This window comes from Engystomops pustulosus, chromosome 6 (assembly GCF_040894005.1).
Source record: "Engystomops pustulosus chromosome 6, aEngPut4.maternal, whole genome shotgun sequence".
NCBI lineage: Eukaryota > Metazoa > Chordata > Amphibia > Anura > Leptodactylidae > Engystomops > Engystomops pustulosus.
Genome location: NC_092416.1, coordinates 122,942,176 through 122,957,954, shown reverse-complemented (window position 1 = coordinate 122,957,954; position 15,779 = coordinate 122,942,176). Strand labels below are relative to the sequence as shown.

The window sequence follows — 15,779 nt, the reverse complement described above, 5'->3', positions numbered from 1 at the left end:
AACATCAAATAACCAACAAGTGGTTGGAGATGGAACTCTCTGTGGAGCACCTGACTTCACCTGTAGCAGTTGCCTTTCCTTGGGACCTTATAATGTCTTTCAGTACTCAGATACCCCCAGGACTTAAGGTGAAGCAAAGAGAAGTGATATAGTAGAGCACTGGTTGGTTAGAAAAAAAAAAAGAAATAAAAAAGGAGTAAAAAATAGGAACCATTTAGGAACCATAGTTTTTCCATGTCAAAGGTACCAATACTTCTCATGGTTTGGTCCCTTGCCCTAGATTTGGGGAATCTGAATTGTAATATGGGCAAACAGTGCTATATAATTAGAATTTCCTTGCATAACATAAATATGCTGTGGAGTGTTGTAGCTTTTTTATGTAGGAAGTATCCAAATAGATGATAGGTCCCTTTTCAAAAGTCAGGTTTGAAGATGACCCACAGTGTGTAAATTATATGTTTGTTGGGATAAAATCTATGTTCTCACCAAAGTCACCATGTATGTTAAGATGTCTGTCACACTCCTCTCGAATTGTGATGTCCTCCAGTCGGCTCTGGTTTAATGTGAAATGATCAACTACATCAATCAAACTGCAAAAAAGATGCTAAGAGTTTTAATAGATGCAAAACAGCTTGAGAGCTTCAATCTTTAATTGTACTAACTGAAAGGGTACATGTCATAGAAAAGGCATTCAGAATTATCACATTTATTATAATAATTGCTTCAACAACAACATTTTGTGAGGAGCTGGATAGTGATCTCTAGAATATTCTGACAATCATTTCTGGTTAGGACCAACAGTTAAAGCTGTATTCCTGTTTCAGCAAATTAATTTTATTGTTTGTGTAATGAAAGGTTATACAATTTTAAAATACAATATACTTTCTCAATTCCTCATGGTTTTCCAGATCTCTGCTTGCTGTCATTCTATAGAAAGTTTCTTTGTTTACTATTTATTTCCACTGGAAGTAAATGTGGAAACTTTCTATAGAATGACAGCAAGAAGAGATCTAGAAAGTGGTGAAGAATTGACAGAAAATATATTGAAAAATTGTATAACTTCATTATACAAACAATAATATTTATTTGCAGCCATGGGAACATCCCTTTAACAAACTAATCTGATGCTCCCTGTAAATTTACACATTTTCCAAAATATGGAATAAGAAATTAAATGTCATACTTTAAATTAGGTAACTGCATATCAAAGTCTGGAAATTCTTCAGGGAGAGTGACTGCATTGTAACTGGCTTCCTGGTTATTTTCTGTAAGATCCAGAGCTCCTGTGGAAAAATTATTTTAAAAAATATAAACAACAAAACTATTTAACTTAATTGTTTATTTTTTTCCTGGTCTAGGAGTTTAAGTCACCTGGACGAAATGCAACCTTCATATTCAGTAAAGCTTCGTTACAATCTGCTAAAAGATATTTTGCCTTTCGATGGTAAATTCTTACAACTCCAAGAAGTAAATGACCCGAGGTTCTAAGAGCGATCATGACCTGTTATATGAAGCAAAGGCTTTTTATAATACTGGCTTTAAACTGTTATTCTCATTGAGTTGAAGTGAAACACAGAATTTGGGTCTATGGGAGAAGAAAAAAATATTTTTAAAAACAATTCAATACCATAATGTATGGAGGGAAGTGAAGCAACTTGGATCAGGCTGACACTGTGTTATCCCCACAACTAACCCTTAAAGCACACAGATACCATTCTAAGGTAAAAGTTTTTACCCTAGTTTAATGACCTATTAGTTAAAAGTGTCAAGCCAGAAAGGTAACTGAAAAGACACATACCTTTGGTGCTAAAATACTTTGAATAGCCGATTCAAGGTTGCACTCATATATGTGAGCCTTAGTAAGTTTCTTCTCCCAGTGTGCGGCAATCCAGATCTTGGATAGGATCCCTCGTTTGCCCAGAAGCAGGTAGGTGTAAAACATTTTTTATACTAGTGGGAATATGAAAACAATTACAAAAATTAAATCGTATTGCGATTATTTGTTATGTGTTTTATTACTAACAATACCATTTTCTTAAGAAATAAAATAATGTAATTTTAAAGTGGAGAATTTCTAAAATAGAAAAACTTCATATATATATAAATCCATGTATGTTGAAAAGATGGCAGTCTTAGGGCTTATGTCCATTACAATGAAAGACAAATTTGCACCAACCTTTGCTTTAATGAGCAGCACACGGGTGCCCCAAATGCAATATTTTCAATGCATCAAAGCACATGGCGATTTATTTAACCGAATGTGTGTCTGTTCTGTTTAAAAGTAGAGCATGTAATGATCTGAACCATCTCACAGATCCATGTGTACAATAGAAGTCAATGGGTCAATTAAAAAAAAACAGATGGCACACTGGATGGCATCTGACACTGAATGCCATCTTTGAAAAGCAGATGGTTGCTAGGATACACTTTGTGTAGATAATTGTAAAGGATTTACAAATATTCAGATGATGAATATTCCCTTAAAGATACTTCAAAAGTTAAGGCCTAGTGATATGAATATTCTAAGTTTAGTTACTAAAAGCAAAATCTATGCTTGATATGTGTTAATTATAGTTCTTCAATACAATAAATGGCAACTTTTCCAATGTGGATACAAATATAATTTGGATCTGCAGCACTTACTCGACAGCCTCTTTTGCTGTGTGTGGTCACTGTTTATCTCATTGATATTGCCTGTACCTGCCGCTGGTAGGAATCCAGATGCTGGATGTGCTTGGCATCCTCGGATAGTGGCTACGCATATGACCCTCCATACTCACAGCAGGTCATCAGTGACTGATGAACTCTCTCTGTGGCTGTTCACTGCACTGTGGACAGTGGATGGAGCTAGGAGCAGATAGCATCATCCATAGTGTAGGTTCTGTTTCTGTTAACTATAGAAATGATTAGTGAGAACTGTGCCTGTACTGAGCTGTGATGGCTGCTACATCACAGATGGAGCTGTAAGTTTCCAGCTTTGTCTGTAGTTTATTGGCAGGGATAGTGGGTGTTACACCCCAATTGATCATGACCCATCCTGTGGATAATTAAATATTTATTATCTGTGACTTTTTTACAACTTTCTACACATGCGTTTATATGTTCAGCTTTCTATTTTTCATATAGACTTTTCACACTGCACACTGGCAAACATTCTTATATTGTAAGTTTTTATATTTAGGTAGTTATGTCAGTATTTTTTTTTCATTTGTTAAGTCTAAATACAGCAGCAGTCTCAATGGATACCCCAACATTATATTTCTTTTCATACAAAATGCATGTTGGTAAACCTCTGTATTTATGGAACTGTTTATGATTTCTTACAGATCCTTCTTAGATGGGCAAAAACACAGGCCATTTAGAAATGTCTTATGTTAAATTGGAACATGAAATGAGCTAGCTACATTCTGAAAGCATTATCTAATAAATCTTCTATTGAGATGAGCTCCCGACAGAGTTGAGTAGTCCAACTCGAGTACATTCTAGAAGATGTCATGGGAATCCTGATTCACTACAACACTTTTAGATTAAATATGGGCTGAGATTTACACAAAGAAGGTTCGAAGAGTAGCCCTGAATCATGAGCTGAACCTTCATTTTTATTTATTTACAAATTAGTATTTCAGTGCACAATGGGCATTCGTGTGAGGTGTGGGTCAATCTCTCTTGCCCAGTTCCAAAACCCACCACATCCTGTTTAATCTTGCTTCCTCTAAGACACCAGGCGTGAGATGGTGAATCAGACCATTGTAGCTCCCTCTTTTCGGCATGAGTTTGGGTTTACTGTCATGGGTGCTGCTGCAACCCTCTTGTACTTGTGTGCCTCCTCGTGCCCCCTCACTCCAGCAGCAGGTTAAATTACCTCGCTGCGCTCCAGAAACGGTCTCTTTGCTCCAGTGCGTACGTCCCTGCCTCCTAGGGTGCATGTGTGCCGGCCGGCCGATATTTACAGAGCCAGTGCACCGCTAATTGCCTTTGGCCATCTGGTGGTCTATAAATGGCCAGCATCTCGTCCTTATTCCCTGACGGATCTTTGCGCCTCGTGCCTCTGAGAAAGCTTTGTTCCTGATGCCCTGTGCTCGTGTAGTGAATTCCCGGCTTTGACACTGCCTGTGGAGAAACTTGGTGGTACATCACCGCAGCAAGTCCAACCCGCTTTGGTGGTACAGCAGGTTCACTACTCCTGAATCCTGTCATTAAAATTCGGCCATTGATCCCACCAAGGTCCCGCTACCTTGCCTAGCTGATCTTACCACCATCGTGGTCCAGCAGTCCCAGCAGATTGCCGTGCAAGCTCAGCAACCCGGAGAAGTCACCACCATGTTGCAACAATTGATGGATACTCAACAGCAGCATCAAGTTCCTGCGGTCTGTCCTGCTACTCTGATTTGTCTACCATCTGCAGAACCCAGGCTGAGACTCTCCATGCTTCTCTAAGTATGAAGGGGACCCCAAGTTGTGCAGGAGCTTTATCACTCAGTGCTCCTTGCACATTGAACTTAGTTAGTCACGGAATGGTCTAAAGTGGCTTTCATCATCAGCCTCCTTTCTGGGAAGGCCATAGCAGGGGTTACTCCCCTCTGGGACAGGAAAGACCTGGTCACAGCTAATATAACCTCCTTCTTAGCTGAGTTCCGGCTCATCTTTGAGGAACCTGCCTGGATGTCTTCGGCTGAGACCGCGCTGCTGAACTTGCATCAAGGGGACTCATCTGTTGGTGACTATGCAGATCAGTTCCGTACCCTGGCTTCTGAGCTAGCCTGGAATGAAGCAGCCTTGGTCGCAACCTTTAAAAAGAGACTTAGAGACTAACTGAAGACTTTCTTCAGACTTGTCCAGTCCGACCTCAGCATCCGAGAAACGCACGCACCTAGGGTTCTTGGGAGAAGTGTCCCTAGGTGAGAACAAAGCTCCTCCATGTCTGAATGTTCTAGTTCTACTCAGCTTTGGAACAAGTGATCTGGTTCAAGCCTCAGCCATCCTGGACTCCGGCTCTGCAGGGAACTTTGTGGATGCTGTCCTGGTCTCCCAGCATCGTTTTCCCATGGTTTGTCTAGAGAAGCTGCTGGTCATTTCTTCCCTCAGTGGGCAGATCCTTTGTGACCCAGTCCAGTATCTCACAGAGCCCCTATACCTGTAACTTGAGGCCTTGCATAAAGAGAGACTGTCGCAGCCACTAACCATTGCCATTGATCATTGAACTTTTCAACTGCCTACATGGAGCTAAGGTACTTACCACTTGACCTAAGTGGGGCGCATAACCTCACCCGCATCTGTGAAGGGGATGGGTGGAAGACCGCCTTCAATACTCGTGATGGACACTAGGACACGGGAGCGCATGCCCGCGAGAGCGAGTGCGCGCCGGAGTGCAGAGATCACGAGGACCACTGCTGAAGCTGGGATGAGTACGTTTAGAAGCTGGGGCACACAGAGGTACCCAGTGCACCTGTGACCCGGGATATGGGTCGCAGGGGCACCCGTGACAGTACCCCCCCAGGCTTTCCCCTCTTTTTGAACTGGGGGAACCTTTGCAGAAGAGCTTGATCTAGAATGTTGTCCCCGGGCTTCCAAGACCTCTCCTTCGGCCCGAACCCCATCCAGTCAACAAGAAAGAACCAGCGGGTAACTGTGGGAAAGGACCAGCGAGCCTGACGAGGAATGAGATGCTGAGCAGTCTGGAGATACAGGAGATTCTTGTGGTCAGTGTAGATACAGACCAGAAGATGAGCTCCTTCCAGAAGATAGCACCATTGTTCCAAAGCAAGCTTTATGGCCAGAAGTTCCCATCACCCATGGAATAATTCCTCTTGGCAGCTGAGAAGGTCCTTGAGAAGAAGCCGCAGGTGAAGTTTCGAACTTTGAGCCCTTTCTGGGTGAGAACAGCCCCAGCACCAATGGATGCGGCGTCACCCTCCAACTGGAATGGCTTCTCCGTATCAGGCCATGTGAGAACTGGTGCAGATGCAGAGGCAGACTTCAGCTTGGTGAATGCTTCTTCAACTGCCACAATGGGAGACACAAGAGAGGAGAAATGTAGAATAAATTGCCGGTAATAATTGGCAAAGCCCAGAAATCTCTGTATGGCACATAGTCCCAGTGGGCGAGGCCACTGAAGTACTGCAGACCACTTGGCAGGATCCATCTGTAGTCCTTTGTCAGAAATTATGTATCCCAGGAATGGAAGACTACTCTGATGAAATTGGCATTTTTTCCAGCTTGGCATATAAGTGATTGGCCCTTAGGCGCCTGAGAACTTGCCGGATGTGGATCAGATGAGACTGTAGGTCAGGAGAAAACACCAGAACAACAACTCAAATGTAGAGCAAGTTTTTGAAGATATCAAGGCCATCTTCCACTCATCACCTTCGCGGAAGCGGATGAGGTTATATGCCCCTCGCAGATCCAGCTTGGTGAAAATCTTGGCACCCCGTAGGCCAGTGATGGCGAACCTTTTAGAGGCCGAGTGCCCAAAATGCAACCCAAACCCTTCTGACTTGAAGTGAAGTGCCAACACAAAAATTTAACTAGAATAACAAGGTTTTAATTGAGAAAACGAGCCATAGAGAGACGCCCCCCCACCATATACGTAATATAGTATAAAATGCATACAGCTTGTCGCCATGTAGTATAAAATGCATAAAGCTTGTCGCCATGTAGTATAAAATGCATAAAGCTTGTCGCCATGTAGTATAAAATGCATACAGAATGCCGCCAAGTAGTATAAAATGCATACAGAATGTCGCCATGTAGTATAAAATGCATACAGAATGTCGCCATGTTGTGTAAAATGCATACAGAATGTCGCCATGTAGTATAAAATGCATACAGAATTTGCCATGTAGTATAAAATGCATACAGAATGCCGCCAAGTAGTATAAAATGCATACAGAATTTGCCATGTAGTATAAAATGCATACAGAATTTGCCATGTAGTATAAAATGCATACAGAATTTGCCATGTAGTATAAAATGCATACAGAATTTGCCATGTAGTATAAAATGCATACAGAATGCCGCCATGTATGATAAAATGCATACAGCTTATCGCCATGTAGTATAAAATACATATATACACATATAAACACCTACATATACACATCACATACATATACACATCACATACATATACACATACATATACACATTACATACATATACACATACATATACTCATTACATACATATACATATTAATATACTCATTACATACATATACATAATACATACATATACACATACATATACTCATTACATACATATACATATTACATACATATACACAGATAAACTTACTTTATTTTCTTTTATTCTACAGGAAGGTTCTCCAGGAATGCATGCAGGTTACACTGTATGCATTCTCCACTCCTACCTGGAGCGGAGGAGAGGGGGGCTACGGAGTGGAGGAGAGGGGGCCACGGAGCGGAGGAGAGGGGGGCCACGGAGCGGAGGAGAGGGGGGCCACGGAGCGGAGGAGAGGGGGGCTACGGAGCGGTAGAGAGGGGGGCTACGGAGCGGTAGAGAGGGGGGCTACGGAGAGGTAGAGAGGGGGGCTATGGAGCGGAGGAGAGGGGGGCTACGGAACGGGACAGAGGGAGCAAAGCAGTGCGGAGCGGACCGGGACAGTGTAGAGCGGACAGGGAGGGAGCAGAGCAGAGCGGAGCGGCCCGGGATAATTAATGCGCATGCGCGGTTTCTATGGGAGCGACTGAAACTTTCAGCGCTTCCCAAGTTACCGCGCATGCGCAAAAACACTGCGGTTCTGTCTATGGAGTGGCACGTAGTTCCGCCGCTCGCATAGACCAAATTTTTACGGGCAGCGGGCAGAAGCTTACTGGCGACGGTACGCATGCCAACAGAAACGGCTTCGCGTGCCGTCTGTGGCACGCGTGCCATAGGTTCGCCATCGCTGCCGTAGGCGATCAAAAAGTTCAGTGATGAGAGGCAAAGGGTAGCAGTTTTTCACCGTGACTTCATTGAGGCCATGGTAGTCGATGCACGGACGAAGGGAACCATCCTTCTTGGCCACATAGAAGAATCCAGCACCAGCAGGAGAAGACGACTTGCGGATGAATCCTTTCTGCAAATTCTCCTTGATGTAGGCAGACATAGCTGTGGTCTCAGCCACAGATAATGGGTATACCTGACCATGTGGGGGAGATTTACCTGGCAGCAGTTCTATGGGACAGTCAAAGGGGCGGTGCAGTGGCAGAATCTCTGCTTGCTTCTCAGAGAAGACATCTGCAAAATCCTTTAAAGCAGCGGGAAGGCCTGCCAGCTGCTTAGGAGAGTCCACGGAAGACCTTATGGACATCGGGCGAAGAACCTTGAGACAGCGGGAATGGCACTCCGGTCCCCAACAAAGGATTTCCCCAGTCTGCCAGTAGAGCACCGGAGTGTGTTGCTGCAACCATGGAAGGCCCAAAATCACTGAGGACATAGAGTGGGGGAAGCACATAAAATGACAGTCTCTCTTTGTGCAACGCCCCAATTTGCAGCGACAGGGGCTCAGTACGATACTGGACCAGGTCATGGAGAATCTATCCACTAATGGAAAGGATAACAGGCGGCTTTTATAGGCGAACCACAGGAAAGTGATGCTGCGAGACCAAGCCAGCATCCACTAAATTCACTGCAGAGCCAGAGTCCAAGAAAGCTGAGACTTGAAGCGGGTTGCCTGTTCCAAAACTGAGAAGAGCAGGGACATTCAGACAAGAAGAAGCTTTGCTCTTACCTAGGGTTGCTTCTCCCAAGAACCCTAGGTGCCTGTTTTTCCGGACCCTGTGGACGGACTGGACAAGATGAAAGAAAGTGCTCTGGGCTGGCACAATAGAGGCAGAGAATCTCCTGTCTTCGTCTGGAACGTTCCTGGGGAGATAGACAAGCTCTATCCACTTGCATAGACTCCTCTGTAACAGGCACGGAAGATTGCTGAGGTGGTCTTTGGAAGACTGGGGCCAAGCGGCGCAGACGACGGGTCCTGACTTGCGGTTGTTCCAGACGTCGCTCCTCAGAGCGTTCAGTAAACCGGGTGTCTATCTGAGTGGCCAGAGAGATTAGACGGAAGGTCCCGTGCAGGCAGGGCGTCTTTGATCTGACCAGACAATCCCTTTTTAAAAGTTGCAACCAGGGGGCTTTGTTCCAGGCAGGCTCAGAAGCCAGGGCACGGAACTGAACTGAACCACATAGTCACTGACAGAGGAGTCCCCTTGACGCAAGTTCAGCAGGGGGCGGTCTCGGCAGAAGAAGCCTGGGCTGGTTCCTCAAAGACAGACTGGATTTTGACAAAGAAGGTGGTAATATTAGCCATGACCGGGTCTTTCCTGTCCCAGTGGGGAGTAGCCCATGCCAGGGCATTCCCGGAGAGGAGGCTGATGATGAAAGCCACTTTAGACTTTTCCGTGATGAACTGCGTAGGCATGAGTTTAATGTGTAGGGAGCACTGAGTGATAAAGCCCCTGCACAACTTGGGATCTCCATCTTATTTACATGGCACAGATAGACACAGTCTGGGTTCTGCAGAAGATAATACAACTGCAGTCGTGGAGGGTACTGCAGGAACCGGATGCTGCTGCCGCCGCTGTAATGACAATAACTGCTGGAGGATAGCAGAGACTTGTTTGAGTTGCTGACGTTGCACAGCAACTTTCTGGGTCTGCTGAGTCACGATGGTGGGAAGATCCGCCAGAACAGGTTGAGGAACCTCCGCGAAATCCATGGCCGGATCTACTGTCAGGATTCGGGATTAGTGGATTCTCTGGACCACCGTGGGAGATGGTACTAGCCAACACCTGGGACTGGAATCTAAGTTGCATCTGGTCTCCACCAGAGCCATCCGAAAAGCAGGATGGTCTTGCTGCGATGGGGTACTGCCAGGTCGTTCCAAAGCTGCGACTAGCCTGCGGTGGCAGCTGAGGTTGAGGTACCTTAGCAGAAGACTGAAGACTTGGTCAGGCTCAGGGTCAGGGCAGGCGGCAGAGATGCAAGGTCAAGTACAATCCGGGGTCAGCAATGGAACGCGGGAATAGCACAGGGGAGCTTTCTCTAAAGCACAGGCCCATAGATCCATAGGAGAGGAAACATAGGAGGGGCCGGAATTAATAAGGTTAGGCAGCTGGCCAGCGCCAATTAGCTGGAGGGTGGAGATCGTGAGGAGCCGGGACAGATAAGTTTAGAAGCTGGGGCACATGGAGGTACACAGGTGCATCTGCGACCCGGGATATGGGTCGCAGGGGCATCCGTGACAATCCTAGTGTTCACTATGGACCTTGAGCCCCAACGGTTCCACATACGGCAAGTTTTTAGACACCTAAGGGCCATTCACCTATAGGCCACGCTCGAGAAGTGTTAATTCCATCAGAACAGTCTTCCGTTCCTGGGATACATTATCTTTGACAAGGGACTACAGATGGACCTTGCCAAGTTGTCTGCAGTACTTCAGTGGCCTTGCCCAGTAGGACTTCGTGCTATTCAGAGATTCCTGGGCTTCGCTAATTATTATCGGCAATTCATACCAAACTTCTCTTCCATCGTATCTTCCATTGTGGCGCTGACCAAGAAGAACGCCAATCCTAAACTCTATAAGCTGAAGTCTGCCTTTGCCTCTGCTCCAGTTATCACACGGTCTGATATGAGGAAGCCATTCCAGCTGAAGGTTGACGCCTCCTTAGTGGGAGCATGTTCACTTACCTTGCCGCGCTCCAGCAACGGTTTCCTTGCTCCAGTGTGCGCGTCCCCGCCACCTAACAAAGGACATCAGGAACAACAAAGCTTTGTTTCTGATGCCTTGTGCTTGTGTCCTGACTCCGGTTCCATTCCTGACTACACTCCTGTGCTGCTTGCCTCAACCTCTTGCCTGTCCACAACCACGGTTCTGCCTCACGACTCTGTACGTCTCCTTGGCCGCCACCGCGGACAAAGACATGCATATGAAGTGACCTGGTGGTACCACGCTGCAGCAAGTCCAACTTGCTTTGCGATGGGCTCTGGTGAAAACTGGGTGCCACTTAGACTCCGCTCCCAGGTGTCGGCTTATGTCATCATCCGTGGTGGTACAGCGGGTCTACTACCCCTGAATCCTGAAATTTACCTGGTATGTATGTTCTATAAAAGAAAATGTATAGTGTAAAGTCCTATCCTGTGGTGATCCCAGTCAACCAAGGAAATAAAGAATTTAGAGAAGAGAAAAATAAAGGACTAGATTGGTGCCTTAACAGTCTATCCACTAGGGAAGGTACGCTGGGCCTATTAAATAAGGAAACCGCAGCCATTACCCGACTCAGAGGCACCAGAGAACATCCTATATGTACAAGGCTAATTGAACAAACCATGTCACTTGCCACACAGTTAAACCTTTACTTGCTCATGCCAGCTAGTACCCCAACCCCATAAAATTGTAGTTCCACTGTCCAAATCCATCCCTAATATAAAAAAAAAAGAACAACCAGAACTACTACTGATTATAAAATTATACCATCACCTATCCTCATGAACTAGTGCCACCAAGTCCTAATCACAGCTCTGGGTGAATGTAAGACCTAAAACAGATTGATTACCACCTCCCTATTCTCTTAACACGTTCTCTCCCAAAGATGAGCCAGTAGCTGGCTGATCCTGAAAGAGCTGGCTGTGCCCTCCAAGACTCCATGCATTTAAACCACTACTTAACCCCTTCCCGACATTTGATGTAATAGTACTGCATGGCGGGAGGTGCGTTCCCGCAAAATGCAGTATTATTACGTCAAGCTTCTGGCGCCGGCTCCTGAACGGAGCCGGCGCCAGAAGCTGCAGGTGTCGGCTATATATTATAGCCGACACCTGCCTCTAACACCCGCGATTACCCGAGATTTAAAGCATTTAAATCAGAAGATCACTTGTTCAAGCTTAGATTTCATTAACTGTAAAAAAAAGTTAAAACAATAAATAAAGGTTTTTTAAAATAAAAATAAATAATAAAAGAAAGTGAAAGTCCCCCCAAATACCACATTTCCCTGTACACAAGTAATAAAGTATAAAATACACTAAATCACAAAAAACCCCCACTTATTTGGTATCGTCGCGTCCGTAACAAACTGTACAATAAATCCGAATCATAATTGGACCCTCTAGGTGAACGTGGTAAAAAAAAACCCCCAAAAACTTGCCAAAAATTAAAACTTTTTGTCAAATTGCTTTACAAAAAATGTTCTAAAAAGTGATCCGAAAAAGTTACAAGCGCCAAAATGATACCACTGAAAAGAACAACTTATCACGCAAAAAATAAGCTCACAACCAGCTCAGTCAACCAAAAAATTCTATAGTTATGCCGATATAAAGATGGCAATACTAAAACAAATGCAATTTTTTCTATTCTAGTTTTCCTTCAATAAAATTGGACAAATATAAATAAAACTATATAAATGAGGTATCACCGTAATCGGAGTGATCCATAGAATAAAGATAATATAGTATTGTTATACTACAGCGAACACCCCCCCCCCAAAAAAAATGCTAAAAATCCAAAACAAGAATTGATGATTTTATTTTCCTCCACACGAAAAAAGTTAATAAAATTGCTTCGATAAGCTAAACACCCTCTAAAATAAAGGTTTTTTTACAGTGCATCTCGTCTCTCAAAAAATAAGCCCCTATTTGTCTAAATTGCTTAAAAAATAAAGATTGCATAGCCTATTCCCAACGCGCGTTGTAATAGAACGGTGCGGCAGGTAGTGACTTGCCAACACGGTTCAGACACAGTGATCGGGGCAAGATGGCAGCTGATCCTGACAGCCATCCATCCTGCCCCATGGACCAGAAGGGTTACATCCCCCCCCCACACACCCCCAGTTTATTATCGCTGCTATTGGCTCATCACTTCAGACGTGCCAATAGCAGCGAATTTACTTATGACGTCAGTAATACCGGTCACTATGTCTGTAGACACGGTGATCGGGGCAGAGTGGCGGCTGTTCCTGACAGCCACCAATTGTGCCTTGTGGTTCAGAGGGGTTTTGTTGCCCCCCTCTGTCCATGTTTGCCGCTATTGGCTGGTCGATTTGGTCCAGCTAAAAGCAGCAATATTCGTCACAATGGGCATCGCTAGGGTGAATAAGAGCAACACTTGGCGATAATTTCCCTACTAAAACGAAGATATGGTACAAAAGCGCTGGCCATGTACATTGTACAGATTACGCTGTACAACTCTTACGGGCTGTTCCAATGTGCATGTCCTGCCGTATCATTTCTCCGTTTTCAAGAGGAAGATATTAGGAAACTAATATTGGGACAAGAAGGACGGGCCCCAGTATCTCTGGTTTAGATGTTCCTGTATTTTGTCAGGGCAGCATTTTCCCGGTAAATTCTGCTGCTTCTAAAGGTAGGACTCAATAAAGAGTCCGTTCCAAAAGAGGAGTTAGGATGGACACTATATACTAAGGATGGACACTATATACTAAGGATGGACACTATATACTACTAAGAGACCTGCGACAACTCCAAGTGTGACAAAAGTTTAGTTGGTCCCCTGGTCTATTCTACCTCCTTATACGCAACACATTCACAATTCACGCCCAACCTGTTGTGAATTCAGTAAAATGAATAATTGTAACAACTGGTAGGTCACGTTGCTCCCTATACCCCTCCATTATTTCATAAGGGGCGCCACATAACGGGCACTGAACTTTACAGAAATAATTGCAATTTCCATCTTGGACTCCATTGCACATCGTATTTGGTAACCACCTATATGTTCAAAATGATCATTTCACCATGTGTATTACACTACACCACATAATACACTTGCTATATTCCCCAAGGGGTGTACATTCAACAATTAGGGTCACTTTTCGGGTTTTCCTCCGCTTTGGTACCACTACGGCTCTCCAAATGTATCCTGACACATGTGAAGGATTTCTTGCAAATTTGGCCTCTAAGAGACAAACATCCCTCTTTTCCTCTACTGTGCGCCCATAAAGCATTTTATATGCACATGTGGGGTACTTCTACACTCGGGAAAAATAGTTTTACACCTTTTTCGGGGTTATTTAATATATTATCCCTTGTGGCTTACAAAAATTAGGAGTAAAGTGACATTTATAGGAAAATTTTCACCTTTTTAATGTTTAGGGCCTAATTGGATCATTCACCTGTAGGGGCAAATACATATATTACACATTGCAAAATTCTCTAAGGGGTGTGCGTTCAAAAATTAGGGTCACTTTTTGGATTCTTATCTGTTTTATACCACTAGGGTTCTCCAAATGCATGTCAAACATTTCTGTCAAATTTGGCTTCTAAAAGGCAAACCTCCCCCTTTCCTTTTACTGTGCGCCCATACAACATTTTATATACACATGTGGGGTACTTCTACACTCGAGAGAAATAGGTTTACACATTTTGGGGGGTTATTACATTTTTTTTATCCCTTGTGGCTATAAAAAGTTAGGGGTACAATGACCTTTATAAGAAAATGTTCACCTTTGTCCTATTTAAGCCCTAATTAAATCAAACACCTACATGGACAAATACTCATATTACACCCTGCTAAATTCTCTAAGGGGTGTGCTTTCCAAAATGGTGACATTTGTTGGGGTTCCCCTCTGTTTTGGTACCACTAGGGCTCTCCAAATGCATCCTGACACATGTAAAGGATGATTGTCAAATCTGGCTTCTAAAAGGCCAAAGCCCCTCCTTCCCTTCTGAGCCCTACTGTGTACCCATACAACACTTTATATGCAAAAGTGGTGCAGTTCTGTGCTTAGGAGAAATAGTTTTACACATTTATGGGGATTGTTTCATCTTTTATCCCTTGTGGCTTACAAAAATTTGGGATAAAAGTGACTTTTTTGAGAACATTTTCACCTTTTTTCCCTTTTGGGGCCTAATTGAATCAAACACCTGTTGGGGCAAATACACAAATTACACGTTGCTAAACTCTCCAAGGGGTGTAAGATAAAATTACATTTCTGTAATTTCACTTTCATTTATCTTTCACCCTCATGAAACGCTCATAGGGTTAGAAAAATTCCCAAAGGTTGTTTTGAATATTTTGAGGGGTGTAGTTTCTAAAATGGTGTCATGTGTGGGGGTTTTCTATCATGTAGGCCTTATAAAGTCACTTCTAACTAAACTGACCCTCCAAAAGTAGGTTTTGATGATTTTCATGAAAATCTGAAAAATTGCACCTAAAGTTATAATCCTCCTAGCATCCTAAAAAAAGGAAAAGATGTTGCCAAGTTAAAGCAGACATATGGAAAATGTTAGTTATCAAGTTTTTTTAGTGATATGACTAACTTTCCAAAAAGTAGAAAATTTAGAATTTTGAAAACATTGCTTTTTTCAAAATTTTTGGCAAATTTCCATTTATTTCATAAATAAATACTAAACATATTGATTAAATTTCTCAACCAACATGAAGTACAATGTGTCACGAAAAAACAATCTCAAAATCAACTGGATATGTTAAAGCGTTCCAAAACCACTTAAATAGACACATGTCAGATTTTAAAAAATGGGCCGTGTCAGGAAGGTGAAAAGTGGCTTCAGCGTTAAGGGGTTAAAAGATATCTATTCAATACCTGCCTTAACTAGTAGCATGATTAGAACAATCCATCACCATAAAGGGGCCAGCCATCTGGCACCAGATCACGACACACAAGCACATTGCAACGGGCATATTAACAACCATACACCACAGATAACTCTCCCCTTGTCCTTTACCCAATAGATCTTTCATAGGCTTCATGCACACAGCCGTATGCATTTTGTGGTCCCATTTTTGCGGGTGTTTTCTTGATGCACAAACG

General features: G+C 43.6%; 1 protein-coding gene across 8 annotated transcripts in view; it reads right to left on the bottom strand.

The window, feature by feature from the left end:
* Nucleotides 1–15,779, bottom strand: part of RAD21L1 (RAD21 cohesin complex component like 1) — a 66,115-nt gene that overhangs the window by 34,372 nt on the left and 15,964 nt on the right. For all 8 annotated transcript variants that reach the window (XM_072110808.1, XM_072110806.1, XM_072110807.1 and 5 more), the window contains 4 exons: nt 1,799–1,950; nt 1,372–1,501; nt 1,184–1,283; nt 487–590 (listed from right to left, as the gene is read on the bottom strand). In XM_072110808.1, the coding sequence (XP_071966909.1) occupies nt 487–590; nt 1,184–1,283; nt 1,372–1,501; nt 1,799–1,942 (478 nt within the window). In that variant the 5' untranslated portion in view covers nt 1,943–1,950. The remainder of the gene's footprint in view (nt 1–486; nt 591–1,183; nt 1,284–1,371; nt 1,502–1,798; nt 1,951–15,779) is intronic.